Here is a 19,438-nt window from a genome sequence, read left to right as displayed (position 1 = left end):
CTACGCTATAAAATTCACATTGGCTGCTGGCAATTAATGAAAAGTTAACAAGAAAACTTCACACCAAGTTTTCGACACGTTTTATTCATAAAGGCTTCAAGTTCGAGAGGTATAAGTTTGTGCCGTTAATCAAGTGCTTGACGGGTTAAGATTATCTCCCGATTAATCACTTAACTTTAGGTTTCAAATAAATGGCGTCATACTTGATAAAATAATTTTTTTACCCTCTCGCCGATTGCTGATAAGTACCTACTAAAAATATTTAGTTATGTAAATAATGCAATAAACTCGCGTAAAACAAAGACAAATACAAGGCATTCAAAAAAAAAATTATACTATTAAAAATAATATGTTATAGTACTTAGTTTACTTGCTACTTGTACTTCATAATACTTATATCTATAAATATAATGACTTACTAAAAACCATATACCTCAAGTAATGTTTTGTCACTTAATTTATATGTGTAATGTGTCTCTTCATATATACATACGTCTATAAGCAAAAAAAGGAAGGAGGTAAAGGAAGTTTTTAAATAATATTAAGAATGAAAAGAAAGAAAAATCAAATTTTGGCTATACATTTAAGTGGTGTTTAGTATATATACCACATAAATGTATGTCGTATAATGTTTCCATAACGTGTAGTTTTCTTCGTACCAAAGTTTTAGCAATTAATTGCACATCAAAGTAAATATCTCCCGATTTACTTTAGACAACCCAATCACGAACTTTTAAATTAAGATTCGTAGAAATAATGGTTCAGTGCAACAAATTTTAAAACAAAGAATTAATTGAAATTATAATATCGTAGTAGAATTTTGGTTTATCTATTGCACGTTTTGTGTGTCTATTCAACGCTTTCTCCCGAACCTCACATTTGTAACACTGAAGCATAGCAAACATGCGATGTTGTTGAAAAATAAAAATATTAGATTTTATACGAAGCGACAATATTTTCGGTTGATTCATGTTTGGCAACATTCAAGTTTGTGCCAATAATCTAGTACTGTTTGGGTAATGATTTTCGTACGCTAAACTACTTGTAAACTATTCTATTACAGCGCAAGGAAACTTGTATTGGTCAATTTGCAGTTTGAGTTAGTAAGTTTCACACACATACGGATTGTACTCTCATTGGTCAACAGATCTAATCTGTAGGCTCTTAACAGATCTGTAGTCTAATACGCGTTAATATGCGACACAATACGTCATGTTATTTGACCAATCACGATTAAACGCAACGTTTAGTCTTGGTTCTCGAAATTGTCACTATTCAGTACTCATTAAAGATGTTATAATTAATTCCGTCAGTCATTACAAACAAAACGTAAAGCGCAGCGCAACGGTGTAAAATAAAAATAAGGAGGGCAATAGAAAAAGTTTGAATGAACTAACGCGTTCGAATTGGCTTCAACTTTCAGTTATTTGAAACCGGCAAATCTACCTCGTTTGTCACTTTGAACTGTTTGCCAGACAAACTCAAACGTTAACTGTATTTTATCAGGATCTATTTGCTGCACTTTGACTATTGGGTTTTAATATGTTTATTAGGAAATTCTAAATCGAACTTTCATTTAGAAAGTACGTTTTTAAAACATATTTTTGAATTGTAAAACGTAAACTTTCTTTTTTTTCGCACTTTGTACACCTTAAAGATTACAATGTAAACGAAATGAACGTGGGGAAGGGGTTGATTTCAAAATTTATGACCGTATTAAAAAAATGTACTTATATTAGAACGATATTTGTTATCGTGACATCTTTTTTTTTGGAAACAATATATCTGTATGCTTTTGAGAATAATGAATTAATTTCAATTCCTAAAGTATAATTCGGGTTGGCCAACCGTTACTAGCCATTGCCCTTAATGCGTATCTGGCGGTAGTAACAAGACCTGAGTGAGTCGTACTCACATAACAGCTACTCTCTACTGAATAATCAGTGCGTATGGACGTACTGTAATAAAAATATAAGTGAAATCGACCGGACGGGACATACCACTATACACGTGCGCCCTAAAGAACGATCGCTTCAATTGCAAAACATGATTCCATATAATAATAGTTGAGGTTCGTATACATCTAAAGTGTAAGGTTTCAATGACCGAAACTGGTTGAAAAATCATCAATTCTTCAATCTATAAAATAAATAGTTCAACATGTTAAATACAACTTGTTATAAACACGACAAGCCTGGTAATATAGTCTAAGGTTGTATTTCGTTCACCTCTTAGAATTTGTGATTCGTAATTGTAATTCTAATGCGTTTTGTAAAGCACCTTAACTGTACGGTAACATCAATTATTTTCTTAATTAGTAACTAATTTTATTTCGGCTTAAATAGTGAATTACAGTTAGAGAAAGAATTTCGTTTCGATATTATATAGTCCTGCAACACATCTAATTAAAGTTGTTTAGTTAAACTGACTTACAAGGCTCGCAAGGCTCGCTTTGTATAATGTTTATCAAATAAGCTGGCGTTTAAACATTATTTTTTTAATATCATTCAAAATGTCGATTAACTATCACGTATAATTGCACAACAGAGTACATTTAACTTTAACTATTATGTGATTTAACTAATATTTAATCATAAAATTGTGGTTAACATGAGCGAGATATGTAATGGATTGAAAATATCGGTTCAGAATTATGTGGCTTGGGTTTAATTTAATTTATTATCAAGGGAATATGATGTTACGTTGATAAGTGGATGTTATGTAATGTGTATTGGTTTAAAAAGCTTTTTCGCAGCAATTACGTATATTTCGTAATTATAAATCTTTCAAGAGAACTTAATGACAAGGATACGAAAGAGAATGCTACGGAGGTTTGGCTACGTAGAACGGATGAATAAAAAGAGGACAAAGTTTATATAAAAATAGCAGTACATAATGCCAAGGTTTTAAAATTTATTTTATTCTTTTTATCAATTTTTGAATATTATAACTACTTAAATTGTAAGATAAATTAGTGTCACATAATATATTACATGAAACTTCTTGGTATATTTCTACCACTGATTAACAAATCTTATCGGTTTTTGTCTTTATATAAGTAATAAAAAAAACACTAATTCCGGTTAAATCATGACATTAAAACTAAAAATTATTTTGACCGGAAAAGTGTTCTTCACGCATCTGTCATCACAAATGCGTGCAATTTATGTCCGGCCAATACCGCTTTAAGTCTTTTGTATGTGTTACGTCTTTTATGTTTGTATTTTAATTTCATTGTATTTTAAGTTTCAAAGAAGTAGTGTTAATGCATGCATTAATACGATAAATATCAGAGGCTCACGTATATAATGAATGTCTGTATTGTGAATGTAATCTTGCTCTTTAATAGTAAGAAGATTATTGAATAGATTTCGTTTAACAATTATTTAAGTAAGATGAACTTACGTCACATGTAAATGCGAACACAACACATACAGGACGAATCATATCAAATTTTTAATCGACACAGAGCCGTTATCTAGGAGTAACGTGCCCTATTTATCCAGATTTAGAGTAGGTGCTGTGTCTGTTGAGCGTTGAAAGATGCGCAGAACATCCAAGGCTATAAATATGTAGTATAATAAATCAAACCCCAAATTTAAAAATACTTATAATACTCACGCGGACAGGAGCTCCGCGTTTGGAGATCGCGATTATAAATATCGTTGAAAAAACTCCTTAGTGCTATATTTCTCTATTACTGAAAGCACATAGGCATCTGCATGTTTACACACGATTCTAAAACCTCAAACTAATTGACTTACTTGACTTAATGTCCTATAACCCCTAGGTGGGGCAGAGGGCGTCCACAGTGAGTCTCCATCGCGTTCGGTCTTGAGCCTCGTGTTTCACCTCGCTCCAAGTCTTTCCGGCTCTCTTTGCCTCGTCCGCAACTGTTCGGCGCCAGGTTTGTTTGGGACGGCCACGCTTCCGCTTTCCTTGCGGATTCCAATCAAGCGCCTGCTTGGGAATATGATTGAGATCCCTTCGGAGTGTATGGCCTATCCAATTCCATTTGCGTCGCTTGATCTGCTGGCTTTCTCGACAGCGCTCCCAAAGTTGCTCGTTAGAGATCTTTTCAGGCCAGTAGATGTTCAGAATACAGCGAAGACAGCGGTTAACGAAGACTTGGAGTCGGTGCGAGATGTGTTTGGTGACCTTCCACGTTTCACACCCATAGAGTGTGTGTTCAAACTAATTACTAATAAGTAAATTACGGTTTCAAAAACTGTAATTTTCTAATTGTAGTTTGTCTTCGAGAACAGGAACACATATGAATGGGAATGTCAGAGCCTACGAGTTACGTACGTTTACACATACTGCATGTTTCTTTTGTTTGCTTTATACTCGAAACAGCATCAAAGCGTCGTCATTTAGGTCATATCCTTATTTCCTTACTGTTTAAATAGCCGTGTGAAATGTGCTCTCAAGGATAATCATTGCATTGTTGTAAATACACCACCCAAGATCAAATATGTCGATCGACCCTTAATTAATTCTAATTAATTATTTACTTTATTACATACAATGAGGATACTTAAAAAGTTAGATCTAGATAATAGTATTACGTTTTATAGCTCAGCTACGCACATTTGGGTTCGATTCGTGTCAAAATAATAATTAAAATATTTTCACAGATGTTTAATAAATTAAATATAAGTAAAATTGTATTAGATCTCTTTCTATTAAAATTGTGGATGGACAATGTATAATAGGATGAGGGTAGGGAGAAAACGAGAGGCACGGGCGGTGATTGCCGTGTATTCGACACTTTAAAGACATAAATTGTATCTGGTGTGATGCATAATTTTGAATTATTGCGGAAAAAACTGTGTTGAGGGGTATGTTTTTTCTAATTATTATTTAATGGTTTGGTTTCATTTTGTTGTGAAGCTATCTGAAATGTTTTCTTCCTTTTTAGCTTTGGGAAACGCCCTCAAATTTAGATGTTCATTATTGAATGATCAATTAACGAATTTGTTTATGTGGTAAACGTTACCACATATAATAGGTTTGGTGGGATAAACCAAAATCCTATTGGCGACATTTATTTAGTTAAGTTAATGATAAGATTTGAGCAGTGTTGGCCTAGTGGCTTCAGAATGCGACTGTCATCCCTGAGGTCGTAGGTTCAATCCCCGTGCACCAATAGATTTTCTTTCTATGTGCGCATTAAACATTAGCTCGAACGGTGAAGGAAAACATCGTGAGGTAACCGGCTTGCCCAACTTAAATAGTCGACGGCGTGCGTCAGGCACAGAAGGCTGATCACCTACTTGCCTATTCGATTAACAAATGATCATGAAACAGATTCAGAAATCTGAGGCCCAGACCTAAAAAGGTTGTAGCGCCTTTAATGATACGATTTAGTTTAATATATTTTAGTTTTGTATTATTCTAGTTTAATTATTTGAGGTTCCTTTTATAAATATCCTAATATGTGCTAATTTGTTTTATTTAATGTTACAAACCCATAACAAATGCATTGATAAATAAACTAAAATATATTATTTGTAGAATATTAAATTTACAAAACCTCATGAAATACCCTTGACCTATTTAAATAGCGTGACTACAATTAATATAGAATGCGTCTATAAGTCTGCGACGTCTAGTACTATAGAATAATTCGATTTTAAAAGTTTTCTGTAGTGTAAAAATAGCTTGTGTTTATTTCATAATATTTTTGTTGTTGTAGTAGTGATAATTGTATACCAATTGTGGAAGTTTCTTTCAATTAATTTAAATCATCTAATTAGTGATTTTTAAAAAATAAAAGCGCGTACGTGTTCCGCAATATATTACAGTAATAATCATTTACATTTCCAATAGGTATCGCAAGTATTGCAGTATTGTTAAATTACTATACTCAAAATTCGTTATTGTAGAATCAAGTTCCTTTCGTCGTCGGCTTATCTACGACTCGAGCTGGTATTTACTATACAGAATGACTAAGTCTCAAAATGTGTTATGTTATTCATACTACGTAAATGTTCGAGGTATTTTAAAATAATTATTATTATTAAAGTGCTACACGTGCAGTCTAGCAATATGTTATAAGGAATGTCCTATTCCTTGTAGATGTTTTGTTTAAGTTTGCGTTTGCCTAGAGAGCAATGTTAATTGAGAACTTCTTTAAAAATCTTTATCTAATCTTTATCTCTAAATAGCTTATAATCTGCTAATGTATTCAAAAAATGTGAGTAATTATATTATTACAAGCGATAGAAAAATCAGAAACTGAACAAATAAATCTAGAAAAATTTGTGACCCTTGGTCGCTTCGTACATCTAAACAGGTTCTATTACTCATAAACGTGTAATTACATGTATTTATAACATTTTATGGACGAAATTAACCTAAGTGGGCGTGATGTGTTTAATTATAAGGGTTAATTATTATGCTTATGCTTAAGTACCCGTTAAAGTGTAAATTACAATTTATTACATGTAAATTACACATTTTTTTGAAATTATACTTTTTACTTCAATAATCGGTCAACCAGGTATTACCAGTCTTCGTTAAATTTTCTAAAATAAAAACTTTATTAACTTGTGTTTGCTTCTAATATTTATGTAATTAAATTCTAAACATTTTTATGAAACATATTCTTAAGAATCTTGCTGTAACACATATATACATTTTTTCTTTACTCACAGTGCTTGCCGGGAAGAGATCGCTCGAAAGCGATAAGGCCGCCAGTTGCTCTCCTTTTGATTTAATTATGTTAATTTTTTTTATTTTCTGTAATGTAACGAAGTTTTAATAAATAAAAAATAAATATAAGTGCGCATGTGCAATAGTTATTCATTTGACTCGTTCGGTTGTTTACGACCATCCCACTTCGGGGAAGATGGTCGAGTTGGAGTAGGGAAGTGATTATAAAAGAGGTTGTGACACATGCGCTTGGGCTATTCCTTTGTACAAGTTTGAAGTTATACAGTTCACGTAAAATCAGTGAAGTAAATTATAGTGAATTAAGTCATCATTGAAGTGTTTAATTTCCTACCATAAGAACTAGATCAACTACTAATCGAGGGAAACTGATACGGTATATCATATCCTTGGTGTAAAGGATTTACGCCCACAAGGTATGCGGTATATATTTTTCCCATTTTGTAACCTAAAGATGAAGGAACTATTTTTTAAATACTTTTGAGGGTACATAAGTTACATTTGTTATGCTATCAAAAGAAAGAAGACTGTGCTATTGCGTAGGAAGTGTGGAACTGTGCTATGTTTCAAGATTTCTAAAGCTTTTACTAATTATAACCTCTCGGCACTGTCTTGTCGTATTACTTATATCGATAAAAATCAAAGCTTCCCAACTGAAGGCGTTGATACCTACCTAACATATATGAAAGAAAAGGAGTCCTCTACTAGTATAATTTCTTGTTTAGTTGTTGATGTGATCTTCAATTGTCTGATTACTTTTTAACCCTTTAGAACGCAAAGAACATTTTACGTTTACATATTTTTATAATACTCACCGTTTGTATGAAGTCGAAATAAATTTGATAAGTAAGTTTATAATATTTATTTTTAAGAGGTTATTAGGGTAGTGAATCGTTTATTTAGCTAGATATAGAGGCGTGTGAACTATAATATATAGTATTTTTCACGCCTTGGGTGTGAACTGAAGTAATTTGTAAAAATATTCTTTAGCCCACGTTCATCCGAGATAACGTAGGGTTATTATCGTAAAATAATTTGTATAATTGATCCTGTCAATCCATACAGTTTCGGAGCCTATTTAAAGCAAACAATCAAATCTTGTCTTCTTTACAGTATTCGTATTTTTATTATAATTTTCACATTTTTTTAGAGATTCTTAGGTGAGTTGAATATTTTTTACAGAAATAATTGATTTTAATCTAATATTCATTTTATACATTACTTTAAAATTTACATTTAATTAAATGTATAATATTTTTTTTACAGAAATAATAAATATTAATTGTTATAATATATATTTTTACAAATTTTATAAAATTTAAGATAATAAGGTATTTACATCAGCAATTTACTTTAAATAATTTTACTATTTTTAGAAGTTCTCAGTGATTTTAATATTATGATATAGTGATTACAGAATTTCTTTATATTTTTATACAATTTTTACCATATTTGCAAATTCTGAGATCAGTCGAATATTGTAAAAGGTTTTTACAGAAATAATTAAGACACAATTATTTCATTTTACAATAGTATAATAATAAGTAATAAGTTACTACTGAGATTATTACAAAATTTCATTAATTGTAATATAATTATTACTATCATTGTTATGGTTATTATATATTTTTGTTATTAATGGCTTCGAATCAACCGTGGTAGGGACAAGAAAAATATGACGCGTAACCGAAAAATGTGACGGTATTTTTTTTCCAACGCCGATAAAGAAGTTTCACTTCAAAAAATGTTACAGAAATTTTAAGTGTCGGTTAAGTAATGATTTACGAATGGTTATAAAAATGTTTTCACCCAAAAACGATTGACGGGAAAGATTTCGACACTAAAAGCACTTTTGATAAGACACAAATAAATAGTGTTGTCGTGACCGACTAAAATGTAAAGTGTTGTTGTTTCTTTCATAAAACAATTAATTGTAACAATTAATATGTCAGTTTGTGAGTATTAAACGTTTCGTAAAATCTATAATAAAATTGTACGTTTTGAACGCGCTGTTAGTTTGATTAATTGCCATACGTATTTTAGTAGGCATAGTTCTGGATAACAGCGTAACTGGTCTCCGCAACCTTCATTGGTGCAGAGGATACGAATTTTTTCTATTATATAAACATTCAATATTCTTATATATAAACACCTTAAATCAATGGATATCCTATTGCATTTTCTTTTTTCATGCTTGATGTGGTCGTTATAGCCTTTGGACTATGTCTTATATTTTCTATGAAACATAAGCGCCATTATTGCATATGTAACACGCTGAATAGAGATATGAATAGGCACGTGATTTTGTAACGAATAGCCTTCATGTTATTTGAGGTCGTGGGTTGTGACGTAATACATTACGTCATCGGTAACTCGTTTTTTACCACTTGTTTAATCATGAAATCGACAATTATTGGTGCTTTTTTTGTATAGATATATTTCAAGTAGAGTGTTTTTTTTTTACATTTTGATAGTACACGTAGCTGTTGCTAAATTATTAGCCTGTTAAAGGTTGTATGGTGTTAGCGTTAAAGCTCCTTTAATAGTAGGTCAATCTCAAAGCATAATAGAATATAAATAGACGCGTAAACTTAATTATCATCGCCAATGCAACTTAATTGGCTCGCAATTAAATTATGAGAAACGCTCGACCGTATCTCTTTTAAGCTACCACGCTATGAACCGTGTCCGTACACCGTTAAATGTCCCTAAAATTCAAAGACACGTAAAATTATTCTCGATGAAGAACCAAGCATATTAAGATAAATGCCTTTATACAAGGGAATAAAATGTGCAGTTGAATATACCAAAACAAATAGTCCTATTCGTATTTTGTTTCCAACGTTGTGTTCACAATAACTGTAAACACCGAAATGTTGTTAAATGTTGACTCTGCTAACTTTTTGGTCCATTTTATGTCAGCTTCTAATATGAAAACTAGTCTATATAAAAATAGTACAACTAAAAGTATGTTTTAATTCTTTTTTTACCGTGTTAGTTTTAGGTATAAGTAATGTGACCTGACTGTCCTTTTACGAGTCCCGAAATGAACAGTGGGATGCAAAATTGACGCGTTTTGAAAAACCGCGCCAAAATTTAAGCAGCAGAATGTAAACCGAACAGAAAAAAAAACGTACCAAAAGTTTCATTCTTATTTGAAATCGTCACTAGCTATATTAAAACAAATTTGTTCTTCTGTTCAACTAACTTAACATTTTGTGATTCGTAACTTTTAAGCCAACTAACTCTTCCAAAATAAATAACTTTAAAGCCAAAAATAATTTATTCATATAGGTAACATAATGTACACTTATGAACGTCAAAAATATACATTAAATGCTTCTTATTTAACATTTACTGCCAGTTCTCAAAACAAGGGCGTAGAACGGAAGAGAAGAACTGGCAATAAACTCTCTGCCGCTCTTTTTAATCGCCAAGTTTTACACAACGTTTGAACGTAGCTGCAACCATGACGCCATGTTCCACATGACATCTTAAGTAATAAATAACAAAATAAATTAAAAACAGATTTGTCTCAGATTTTCAGTGTTTTTTTTTCCTTGACTACTTATTATTTGACCTAAATTAAATCAATGTCCCGTTTTGAGTCAAAGAATTTGGTCACTTTAGATATAAGTCAATATTAATTTAATCAAAACGTTAATTAAATTAATTAATTTAATTAATCAAATACGCACGGTTAGACTTTTGTTACGTATACAGTTAATCTCTCGTTTCGATATGTTAGTTAAATATTATTATAGTATGTATTATATATATGTATTGTTCGCAGCTATTCGAAGTTTCGAACCCGGGCTAAGCACCCTTGGAATTTTATTTCTATGTGTGCATTTAACACACACTATGGTATAGGAAAACATCGGGAGGATGCATTCGTTAAACCCCAAGGAGTTGACGGCGTGTGTAATGTAGATGTCTATTAGCCAAAATACAAATTACACGTAACAGATTCAGACATCTGACGCCAAAACCGTTGTAGCGTCTCTGGTCTTCTTAGTACCTCCCAAGCCAAACTTAGAGAATTATCACTAAATAAATTAAACTCTCGTTGAAGGGAAATTAATCAATAAAGCTTTTTTATAAATTTGACAATTATTTAAATGATCCTAATACTTGGGATTGATTTGCTCCAGTTCAAACAATTTGTATGACTCAAAATAGCGATTTAAAAAAGTGGCGGAAAGTTTCTTGCCAGTTCTTCGTGCCCGCTCTACGCATTTGACTTGCGAACTGGTAATAAATTTTTAATTTAGAATCAATTTAACTTCTTTTCTGGCGTTCATAAGTGTACTTACTACCTATATTAATAAAGTTATTTTGTGTATGTGTTAGTAGAGTAGTAACTTTTGCTTTGGAAAATGCAAGGTAACACTAAAGCACTAATTGTATTCAATACCAAAACACTTAACGCTGAGGAAAAATTAGCTTATTCGCTATTATGTCAGATACGCTAACGCGTTTGTATGTGATAAAAACCATTTTAAATAATAAGTTAATTTCAAGTTTTTATGATTGTATTAATTATTTAAATTTGCTTGGATTATTACAACTAAACTGTTCGTTTGTTTGCCTTTGTCGATTAATTATAAAGATTAGATAGGTTGCTAGCTAAAACTAAGATGTTAGAAAACGACCTATTTCTGTCTAAGAAAAGCATTTTCTCTATTTTGTTATACCTTAATGATGATTAAATCACGTGATCAACATATCGTAATTATATATAAGTCATTCATGACGATTTTGATAATTTTATCGTAAAATTTCAACCTTTACCGAAAATTTATGGCGTCCGAATTGAGATTGTACTTGCCTACCTCTATAATTTCAACTTTTGGAGCTTGTGGTTTTTCACTTTGTCTAGTATTTGTTATTTTTTTAAATCAATTTAAGATAGTTAAACTATTTGTAAATGCTGATTGTTCGTATATGGGAGCCCTTTTTGTAATTCTTCTTCCAAACATATTTTGTAAACTATTGTTGAAATATTAAACTGATTAAAGTACCAATCAGTTATTGTGCGAGTTCAAGACACTGGCTAATATCCAGAATATATTTCCTGGGATAAGCGGTCGAAGCATTTGTAAAACATTATTAACTAATTAACGCTAGCTACCTGCGCACATTCCGATTGAAACAAATTGAATAAACACGAAAACCAAATCATATCAAAGAAGTAAATAAAATGTTTCACTTAATTTTCTTTTCCACAATTTCTCTTATTGTCTTGAGTTGTACAATAATATCGCTCGTTTTCCGCAAATGTAGGTTTTCTGCAATTGTTTGTTTGGGTATGTAGGGTTGCTATGTTAAAACATTTGCGTTGGCATGTTTTTAAATGTGGAACGGAAGAAGTATTTTTCAAATGTTTGTAACGGAACATAAATATTTCGAATCTGCATTGATATCTCAGTGTCAGTTTCTATTTTTAGATATGAAGCATAGTTTATACGAGTTCTCAATTTTAATATATAGAACGCATTTGACAGTTGTTTATATAAAAACTACGAATCGTATGTCGTTAAGATTTAAAAACAACTGTAATTTGTTAAATATGTTTTCAATTCATTTGAATGTTATTCGTAATTTATAATGCATACAAAATACATGCATTATCAAAAACAGACTCTTATTACGCAAGGCATAGACAATTGTATAATATACATCGTCAGCGGTCGACATTTAGTCAACCCTAAAAATGGTTTATAAATTTGTAGTTTTGCTGTTACAAATAAAATATGAGGTTTGTTATGTGTAATAGTTTTGCGGTAGCTAATGTATTTGTATGGGTTTCAAGATAGATATTAACGTTTTTATACTGTCAAGTTTCATAGCGAATTTTTGTATAGAGTATTCAAAATATCTAAATATAAAATTTTACACGCTGGTCGTACTGTCAAGTCTTGCGCAATTTTGAGTCAAACGTGTTATAATTTTTAATTCATAATTTGGCATTTGACACAAAACTTAATTTAATATTATCAAACGTGACACGCCCTACCGGATTGCCTTCTCTCGATACAAGAGCGTTGAATAAACACAATAAATAATAAAAAAAACATGTTAGATGTTCTTGAGTAATTACAAAATCACTTTAACTGCACACATATAATATTTTGCTTAAATTTTAAACCCACAGATACGTATAAGCGTTCCTATTAAAAACAAAGATAGAAACGTATTCTGTGTTCAGCCAATTGACAATCATGGACTATATATGTGAATTCATGGTTTCACATTACGCACGTTTTGATGAAATGAACCCGAAAGAAAGCTTTTCGTCGGACTTAATACTTAAGAGAGCAATATATATTCCTATTATTTTGTCCTTGTTTAAAATCATGAATCCAATTTATGTATATGAAATTCGCTGCTGATTATTATAACTGTTATGGCAAATTGAGCTAAAATAGGTTTTTTTCTACCTCTCATTCGAATTATTCGAAGAGAGAAAAAGAATTAACACTACTTACCCTGATTATGACATATTGGGTAGTGTACTTTAAAGTACACTTAGTGTGTATTTAAAAAGCATTGTTAAATTCCTATCTGATCAGGCTAATCTGATGCTTTGTTAGTCATTTTTATTATCTTGCCGAAGCCGCGCCCAAATTATTTGAAGAGGTCTACTGGGTATGAGGGTGTGCAACTGTTTAATCAGTTGCCAACTAAAATTCGCAATATGAGCGTGTTTGACAGTTTCAAAGGGGCATTAAAAATGCATGTCAGAGGGAATCTAGTGTACTAAAATTGGGACGTGTATCTCACTCGTATATACATAATATTATGTTTCTCATGTAAATAAAATATACTTTTGTATTGAGAAATAAAGTTATTTAAACATTATTTTATATATGTATATATTTTTTTATAATATTTATGTTTGCCATAATTTTCATATATTTTGTATTATTGATTTGAACTTTAATATATAAATTTACAGTCTACCTAAATTTTATTCAAGGCTGGCGCCCGTAGACTATAAACCGAATGGAGGCTCCAACGATGTGATAGGAAAAGTTTGACGTACATTGTAGCGTGTCGTATTATCTTCGGAAAGCACTTGATGGTTTTTGACATGAATACTTAGTAGAAATTTGGCAAGTTTTTTGATGTACGCATTAATTTTATAGGATTACAACGCGGAGTTGTTTTTATCAATAAACTTTTATATTAAGTAACTAATCGGGCATTACATTAAGAAGATGAGTTACACAGTTAGTTTTTTAGTTAGAGATACATATATATATATATATATATATATATATATATATATTTGTAACATTACATTAGGGATAATTTAATTGGACACTGAGTATGCCTTAGTGTATTAACTATATGTATGCTAGTTAAATTGGTTTATAAAAGACCGCCGAAGACTTGCCGAAGACAGAAGGCAAGAGCGGAAGTTGTGCCACACCAACACCTTTAGAACGCTAAAGATGGAAGACACATGAACATCGTAGACAAGCATAGAATTTTTGTATTCTATCTGACTAACCGTAGACTATATATTGATTGTTAATCACCATAACAGTAGCCATTACATTAGCACATTAGCCATTACATTGTTGGCCTAGTGACTTCAGCGGGCGACTCTCACCCTTGAAGTCTTAGGTTCGATCCCCGGCTGTGCAGCAATGGAATTTGTTCTATGTGCGCATTTAATAATCGGTCATACGGAGTAGGAAAATATCGTGATGAAACCGGCTTGTCTTAGACCCAGAAAGTCGACAGAGTGTGAGTGTGTCAGGCACTGGACGCTGATCACATACTTGCCTATTGGATTGAAAAATGATCATGAAACAGATACAGAAATCTGAGGCCCAGACATAAAAAGGTTGTATCGTCACTGATTTATTTTTTAAGATTACATTATCTTTTAAAATATCAATATAGCGTCTATGAAAACAAGTAAATAAAATGTACTAAGTACCAACACAAACGGCGTTCAGCGTGTTTGTAAACGCTTGTTAATGCTATGTGGGTGGTATATGCATATACGCGATTATGAGCCTTAAGTGTGGTATGTAAGATAGAAACTTCTTTAAATATAATTGATAAGATAGAAGATTTACGATTGTATAGAGTTAGCAATACTTAATGTGCAATCAACCGATGTGGTTTTTACATTGTCCCTTTTTATCGTCTACGAGTTATCTTTAGATATCTGTGACTACTTTCATTCGTATGATAAACTTTTTTACAGTTTAAGGAATAAAATATGTATTAGGCTTCAAGAATATATGACTCTATCCAGTCAATATATTCTTGAAACCTTGTTTTGTATATACAAAAAATAAAACCATTTTAATATAAATTGTCGTTTTCACCAGTATAATACTCGAAACAGAACTAATTCCGTTTGATATCGTATTCGTTTTTACAACTTACTCCCAAGCGACATTAGAGAATTATCACGAAATAAATTCGAACCTCTCGTTAACGTATAATCAATAAAGCTTTTTTTTAAATTTGACGAATATTTAAATGATCCTAATACTTGGGATTGATTTGTTCAAATTCAAACAATTTGTACGACTTAGCGATTAAAGAATGGCGGAGATTTTCTTGCCAGTTCTTCTTGTCCGCTCTACGCCCTTGACTTGACCTTGCGAAATGTAAGGTTAGAATTAATTTAACTTATTTTCTAACGTTCATAAGTGTAATTAAGTTATTTTGAGTTTTCAGAATAATTCGGTTAGGTACAGGTTGATGAACTTAATAATTAATTTGTGTTTTAAGCGTAACGAAAGAGATGCTGAAAGCTGTAATTTATCATTTTATTAAACTTAAAATTATTTTTTCTTATAGAGAATGAAGTTCGCTTCATAATGAATAGTAGTACCTACATTCCTTGGCTACACTGCATCATCATCGGATCATTGTACAATGTACATAATATATTTTACTAACATTGAGTCAGGCGCTTTTGCTAAAGCTAGTTTGATAAAAAAAACAAAATATTCCTAATATGTGTACTGGGTTTTGCGTAAAATGTTTATCTGTGGTTTATCGATTCACGTTAAAATAACCGGTAATTTTGTAAAGCACGAATCGGTGTAAATCACAAATTCCTCGAGAATGTTGAAATAACGAGCAAAAAGATCAAGCGAGAGAGGATTTAACACTGTTCGGTGTTCCGCTTTACTAACTTACTGAATCTCGAGTTTTAGGAAGTGAAAATACTTTGTATTTTGTAAATAATTCGGTTCTTTTACTTTGTATATATTAATGTATTTTTTCATTAGCCTTTTATCAATTGCAACTGTGCATTTTTAATAATTTCTTTATATCGCATTGTGATATATAATTTACTCTAAAATAATTATAGGCAGTAGTGGCACTTATTTGTAAAAAAAAAAGCCGCCGCCCTACTAATTATTTTATAACTGCTCGGTACCAATTATTCCATCTAAACGTTAAATAAAATATTCTCTTATAATACTCACTTAATATTATTCATCTCCATATTCGTCAAGTAAAAGATAAACTTTTCTTTGGGTTTTTAATTAGGTACTTAAATATATTTAACTCTTTTTTTAAACAATAACAACTTCCTGTAGCGCTCTAAGTTCAAAACAATTAATAAAGTACAAACTACTTGCCAAGTCCAACCAGTATAAGATGACCCTCATAATCTGCTTTCAGCTGCCGTATTATTAGATTAACTTGACAAAAGGCAGACTCGTTGCTTAATTATTGCGCAAACAAATCATCCTTCTTCATTATAGTCTCTTTAGAACGTACTTTAATTCTTAAGAACTTTATTTTTAGTTTGAATGTGCTGACTGAACCGCTTATAAAGAGTTTGTGTTATTTGGCTGAAAAAATTAAATGGAACTAATAAAAAAAATATTTGTCTTAACTTAAACATATAACATATTGATCAGGGGTTATTTTTATTATTAAATTTGTGTTCTTACTTATTTATTTCAAATTCTTCATTACTATAATATGGATATAAAATACGTTATTTTTTGTTGCAGGAAGTAAAATCTGCTGTCAATGTCGGAAGTTCACATGATTGCTGAGGACAATGCGGTCGCAAGCCTCGAAAGTTGTTGCAAAGAAGGGAGTATCTAATAAAACATCTGTCAAATCGAAAAACGTCAAAAAGCGAACCAAAAAGAAAGTTGCCTCGCCTAAAAAGGTTAAAGCGCTTCAAAAATCATTAAAAAATCCCAAAAATAATAAAAATGACGACACTGATAAAAAGGAAGACGGAAATAAATCTCATCAAGACAATCCCTCCACTTCTAACGAAAGTACTAAAACTGTTACGAAACCAAACACAGTTAAAAATGAAACCCCCCTTAAGAAAAACAAGAAGGAGACGAAAACTATAAGCACAAGTAAAATCCTCACCAAAAACCTACCTTCAAAGAAACCCTCTAATGCTGCAAAGAAAGTTATAACCCTTCCAAAGGGAAAACAGCCTTCTAAAGATGTTCTTGATAGTGAATCTATAAGTAGCCCGGATGGCATCAAAAAAGTCTCCAAAAGTCCAAAAGCAAAAGCTAAAAAAGGAAATGCCAAATCTGAGGTTTCTGCAGGTAAGGGCAAATCATTTTCCGAGAACATATCAGTTCCAAAAGAAGAGTTCAGCGATGAAACCGTATCAACAGAATCAGAAAAATATAATGATAAGAAATTAGAGAATATATCAGAAAATCAGGTATCTCAATTAGAACACGAATCTGACACTCAAGAAGGTAACTCGGGTAAAACTGAAGCCGTTAGTCCGAAATCTACTACAGTTATGCTTTCCCCGAAGACACCAAAATCAGAGATGGACAGGCCGCCTAAATTTTTTACATCTGCTAGATCTCCTAGAACAGTAGATATTGATGTTAAGTGTTCTAAAAATTCTAAAGGCAATTTAACGGTATCCGAACGCTTTTTGCCATTAAAATGTGAGACCAAAACTGAAGACATCAAAGAAAAAACTTCTTCTAGCTCACTCGTAGCTCAAGGCCCAGAAATAGATGTGTATACTTTCACAGAGAAAGTTGACTCACCGAAAAGCATTTTATCTGATTTCAGAAATTCTGTAAATAAGACTGTTGGACGTGTTCGACCAATAGCTCGAGTAAAAGGGACAGTAATTGATAAAAAGGGAGAGTCAGAAAGAAAAAAGTATTCCCCTCACAGACCCATAGAAGAAGTTGTAAAACAATTGAAAGCCAGCAAGAAAACTGAAGACACTAGCCAGCCTATACAAGAAAAATCTAGCACTTGTGAGCTCAATAATCCAACAAATATAAATGATGAACCTAAACCTATTGTCAGTAAATCCTACAAAATGGTTGCCAGAAAATCTAGCGTCACTGGAAAACCTTTTAGCCCAACTAAATTTCTGGACTCTTCAACTATTAAAACTGAGAATGATTCTGCGCCGAAGAAAACACAGAAAGGTAAAAAGCAGCAGAAAAAACATACATTATCAGATGAAGAAATTGATTCATCAAAGTTTGCGTTTAGCACTAAAACTAAACATTACAGCTCATCAGAAGAGAGTGTAAGTGAATCAAACGACGATCAAGATTTTAAGAGTTCTTCCGAATCCAGTAGTTCTAAGAACAAAAAGCCCAGACAAAAAAAATATAAACGCATTACTGACAGTTTAAAAAAGAAAACATCTAAAGAGTTAAAAGAACTATCAAAAGATTCGCTGATTGATTTAAAAGATACTTCTAACTTATTGGGAAACGAAAAGCCTACTAAACGGCGACTTAAATTATTATCAATGTGGTCAGGACCTAAAAAGCATAGAATGGCTTCCCTGAATGCCTTGGCCAAAGTACACTGCTTATATGAAAATGAAAGTCGGAGTCATGTAGAGTTAGGTTTGATGAGAACAGTTGAAAGACAGCCAATACCAGGAACTTCGAAAATCACAGTTCCCAAAAAGAAAGAAGTGAAATTAAAAGATTCTGATAAACAGGACAGTACATCTGGATCAGAGTATGAAAATAAGAAAGAGAAAGAAAAGGATAGTTCTGATAGTTCTGATGACAGTCCACCACAAAGAACACTAAGAGGAGTACCAGGTATAAGAAGTGCTGGTAAATATTGGGATCCTAAGTCATCTACTTCTTCTAGTGAGGACAGTGAAATGGAGTCTAAATCCAAAAACATTGAACGTAAGAAAACTGCAATTAAAACTTCTGCACCAAAATCTGATACTGAGAAACCTTCGCCAAAAATGAAAAAGACAGCTGGCGTTCCTATTAAAAAGAAACGTAACAGAAACGAGGTCGTTATGGATTTAAAAGACATGGTTGTCCAGAAACGTATGGCCAGCTTAAATGCCACGGCGATTTTGGCAGCCAGCTACGAAAAGCGATCTCCAAAATCAAGTAAAGATGATAGTACTTCTGACTCATGCAGCGACGAATCATTTTCGCAAAAGCCAAAAAACGTAATTGATTCCGGCGTGAAGTCGGAAGTAAAAACTGAGGAGCCAAAAAAGGAAATTGAGGACTGTGTTCTTCCAGATATAAAACAGAAAGTCGAGGTTATCGTCAACCAAGACACTGATGTTACAATAACAGGGGTTTATGCAACACACCATCATGAAGGTTTCTGCACCGTTTCGGGCATGCAATATCGCATATCCTCTACAAGTCACACGCAGACCACCGCCACTGCTAATTGTGAAAAGGTGTGAATTTTATTTATATTCAAAAGCGCTCTTCATTTCAATAAAATAAGTACTGCGTCTTCTCGCAAATTGTAATTA

The 19,438-nt window shown here is 32.1% G+C and overlaps 1 protein-coding gene across 1 annotated transcript in view; it reads left to right on the top strand.

Moving 5' to 3' along the window:
• The window catches only part of LOC123711655, a 138,303-nt gene that overhangs the window by 11,737 nt on the left and 107,128 nt on the right, over positions 1-19,438 (top strand). Inside the window, exon 2 of the mRNA XM_045664358.1 lies at positions 16,683-19,360. Coding sequence (XP_045520314.1) covers positions 16,733-19,360 — 2,628 coding nt within the window. The 5' untranslated portion in view covers positions 16,683-16,732. The remainder of the gene's footprint in view (positions 1-16,682; positions 19,361-19,438) is intronic.

The sequence above is a fragment of the Pieris brassicae genome, chromosome 1 (assembly GCF_905147105.1).
Source record: "Pieris brassicae chromosome 1, ilPieBrab1.1, whole genome shotgun sequence".
Taxonomy (NCBI): Eukaryota; Metazoa; Arthropoda; class Insecta; order Lepidoptera; family Pieridae; genus Pieris; species Pieris brassicae.
Note: the sequence above shows the minus strand (reverse complement) of the source record. Positions and strands in the feature narration are given on the sequence as shown.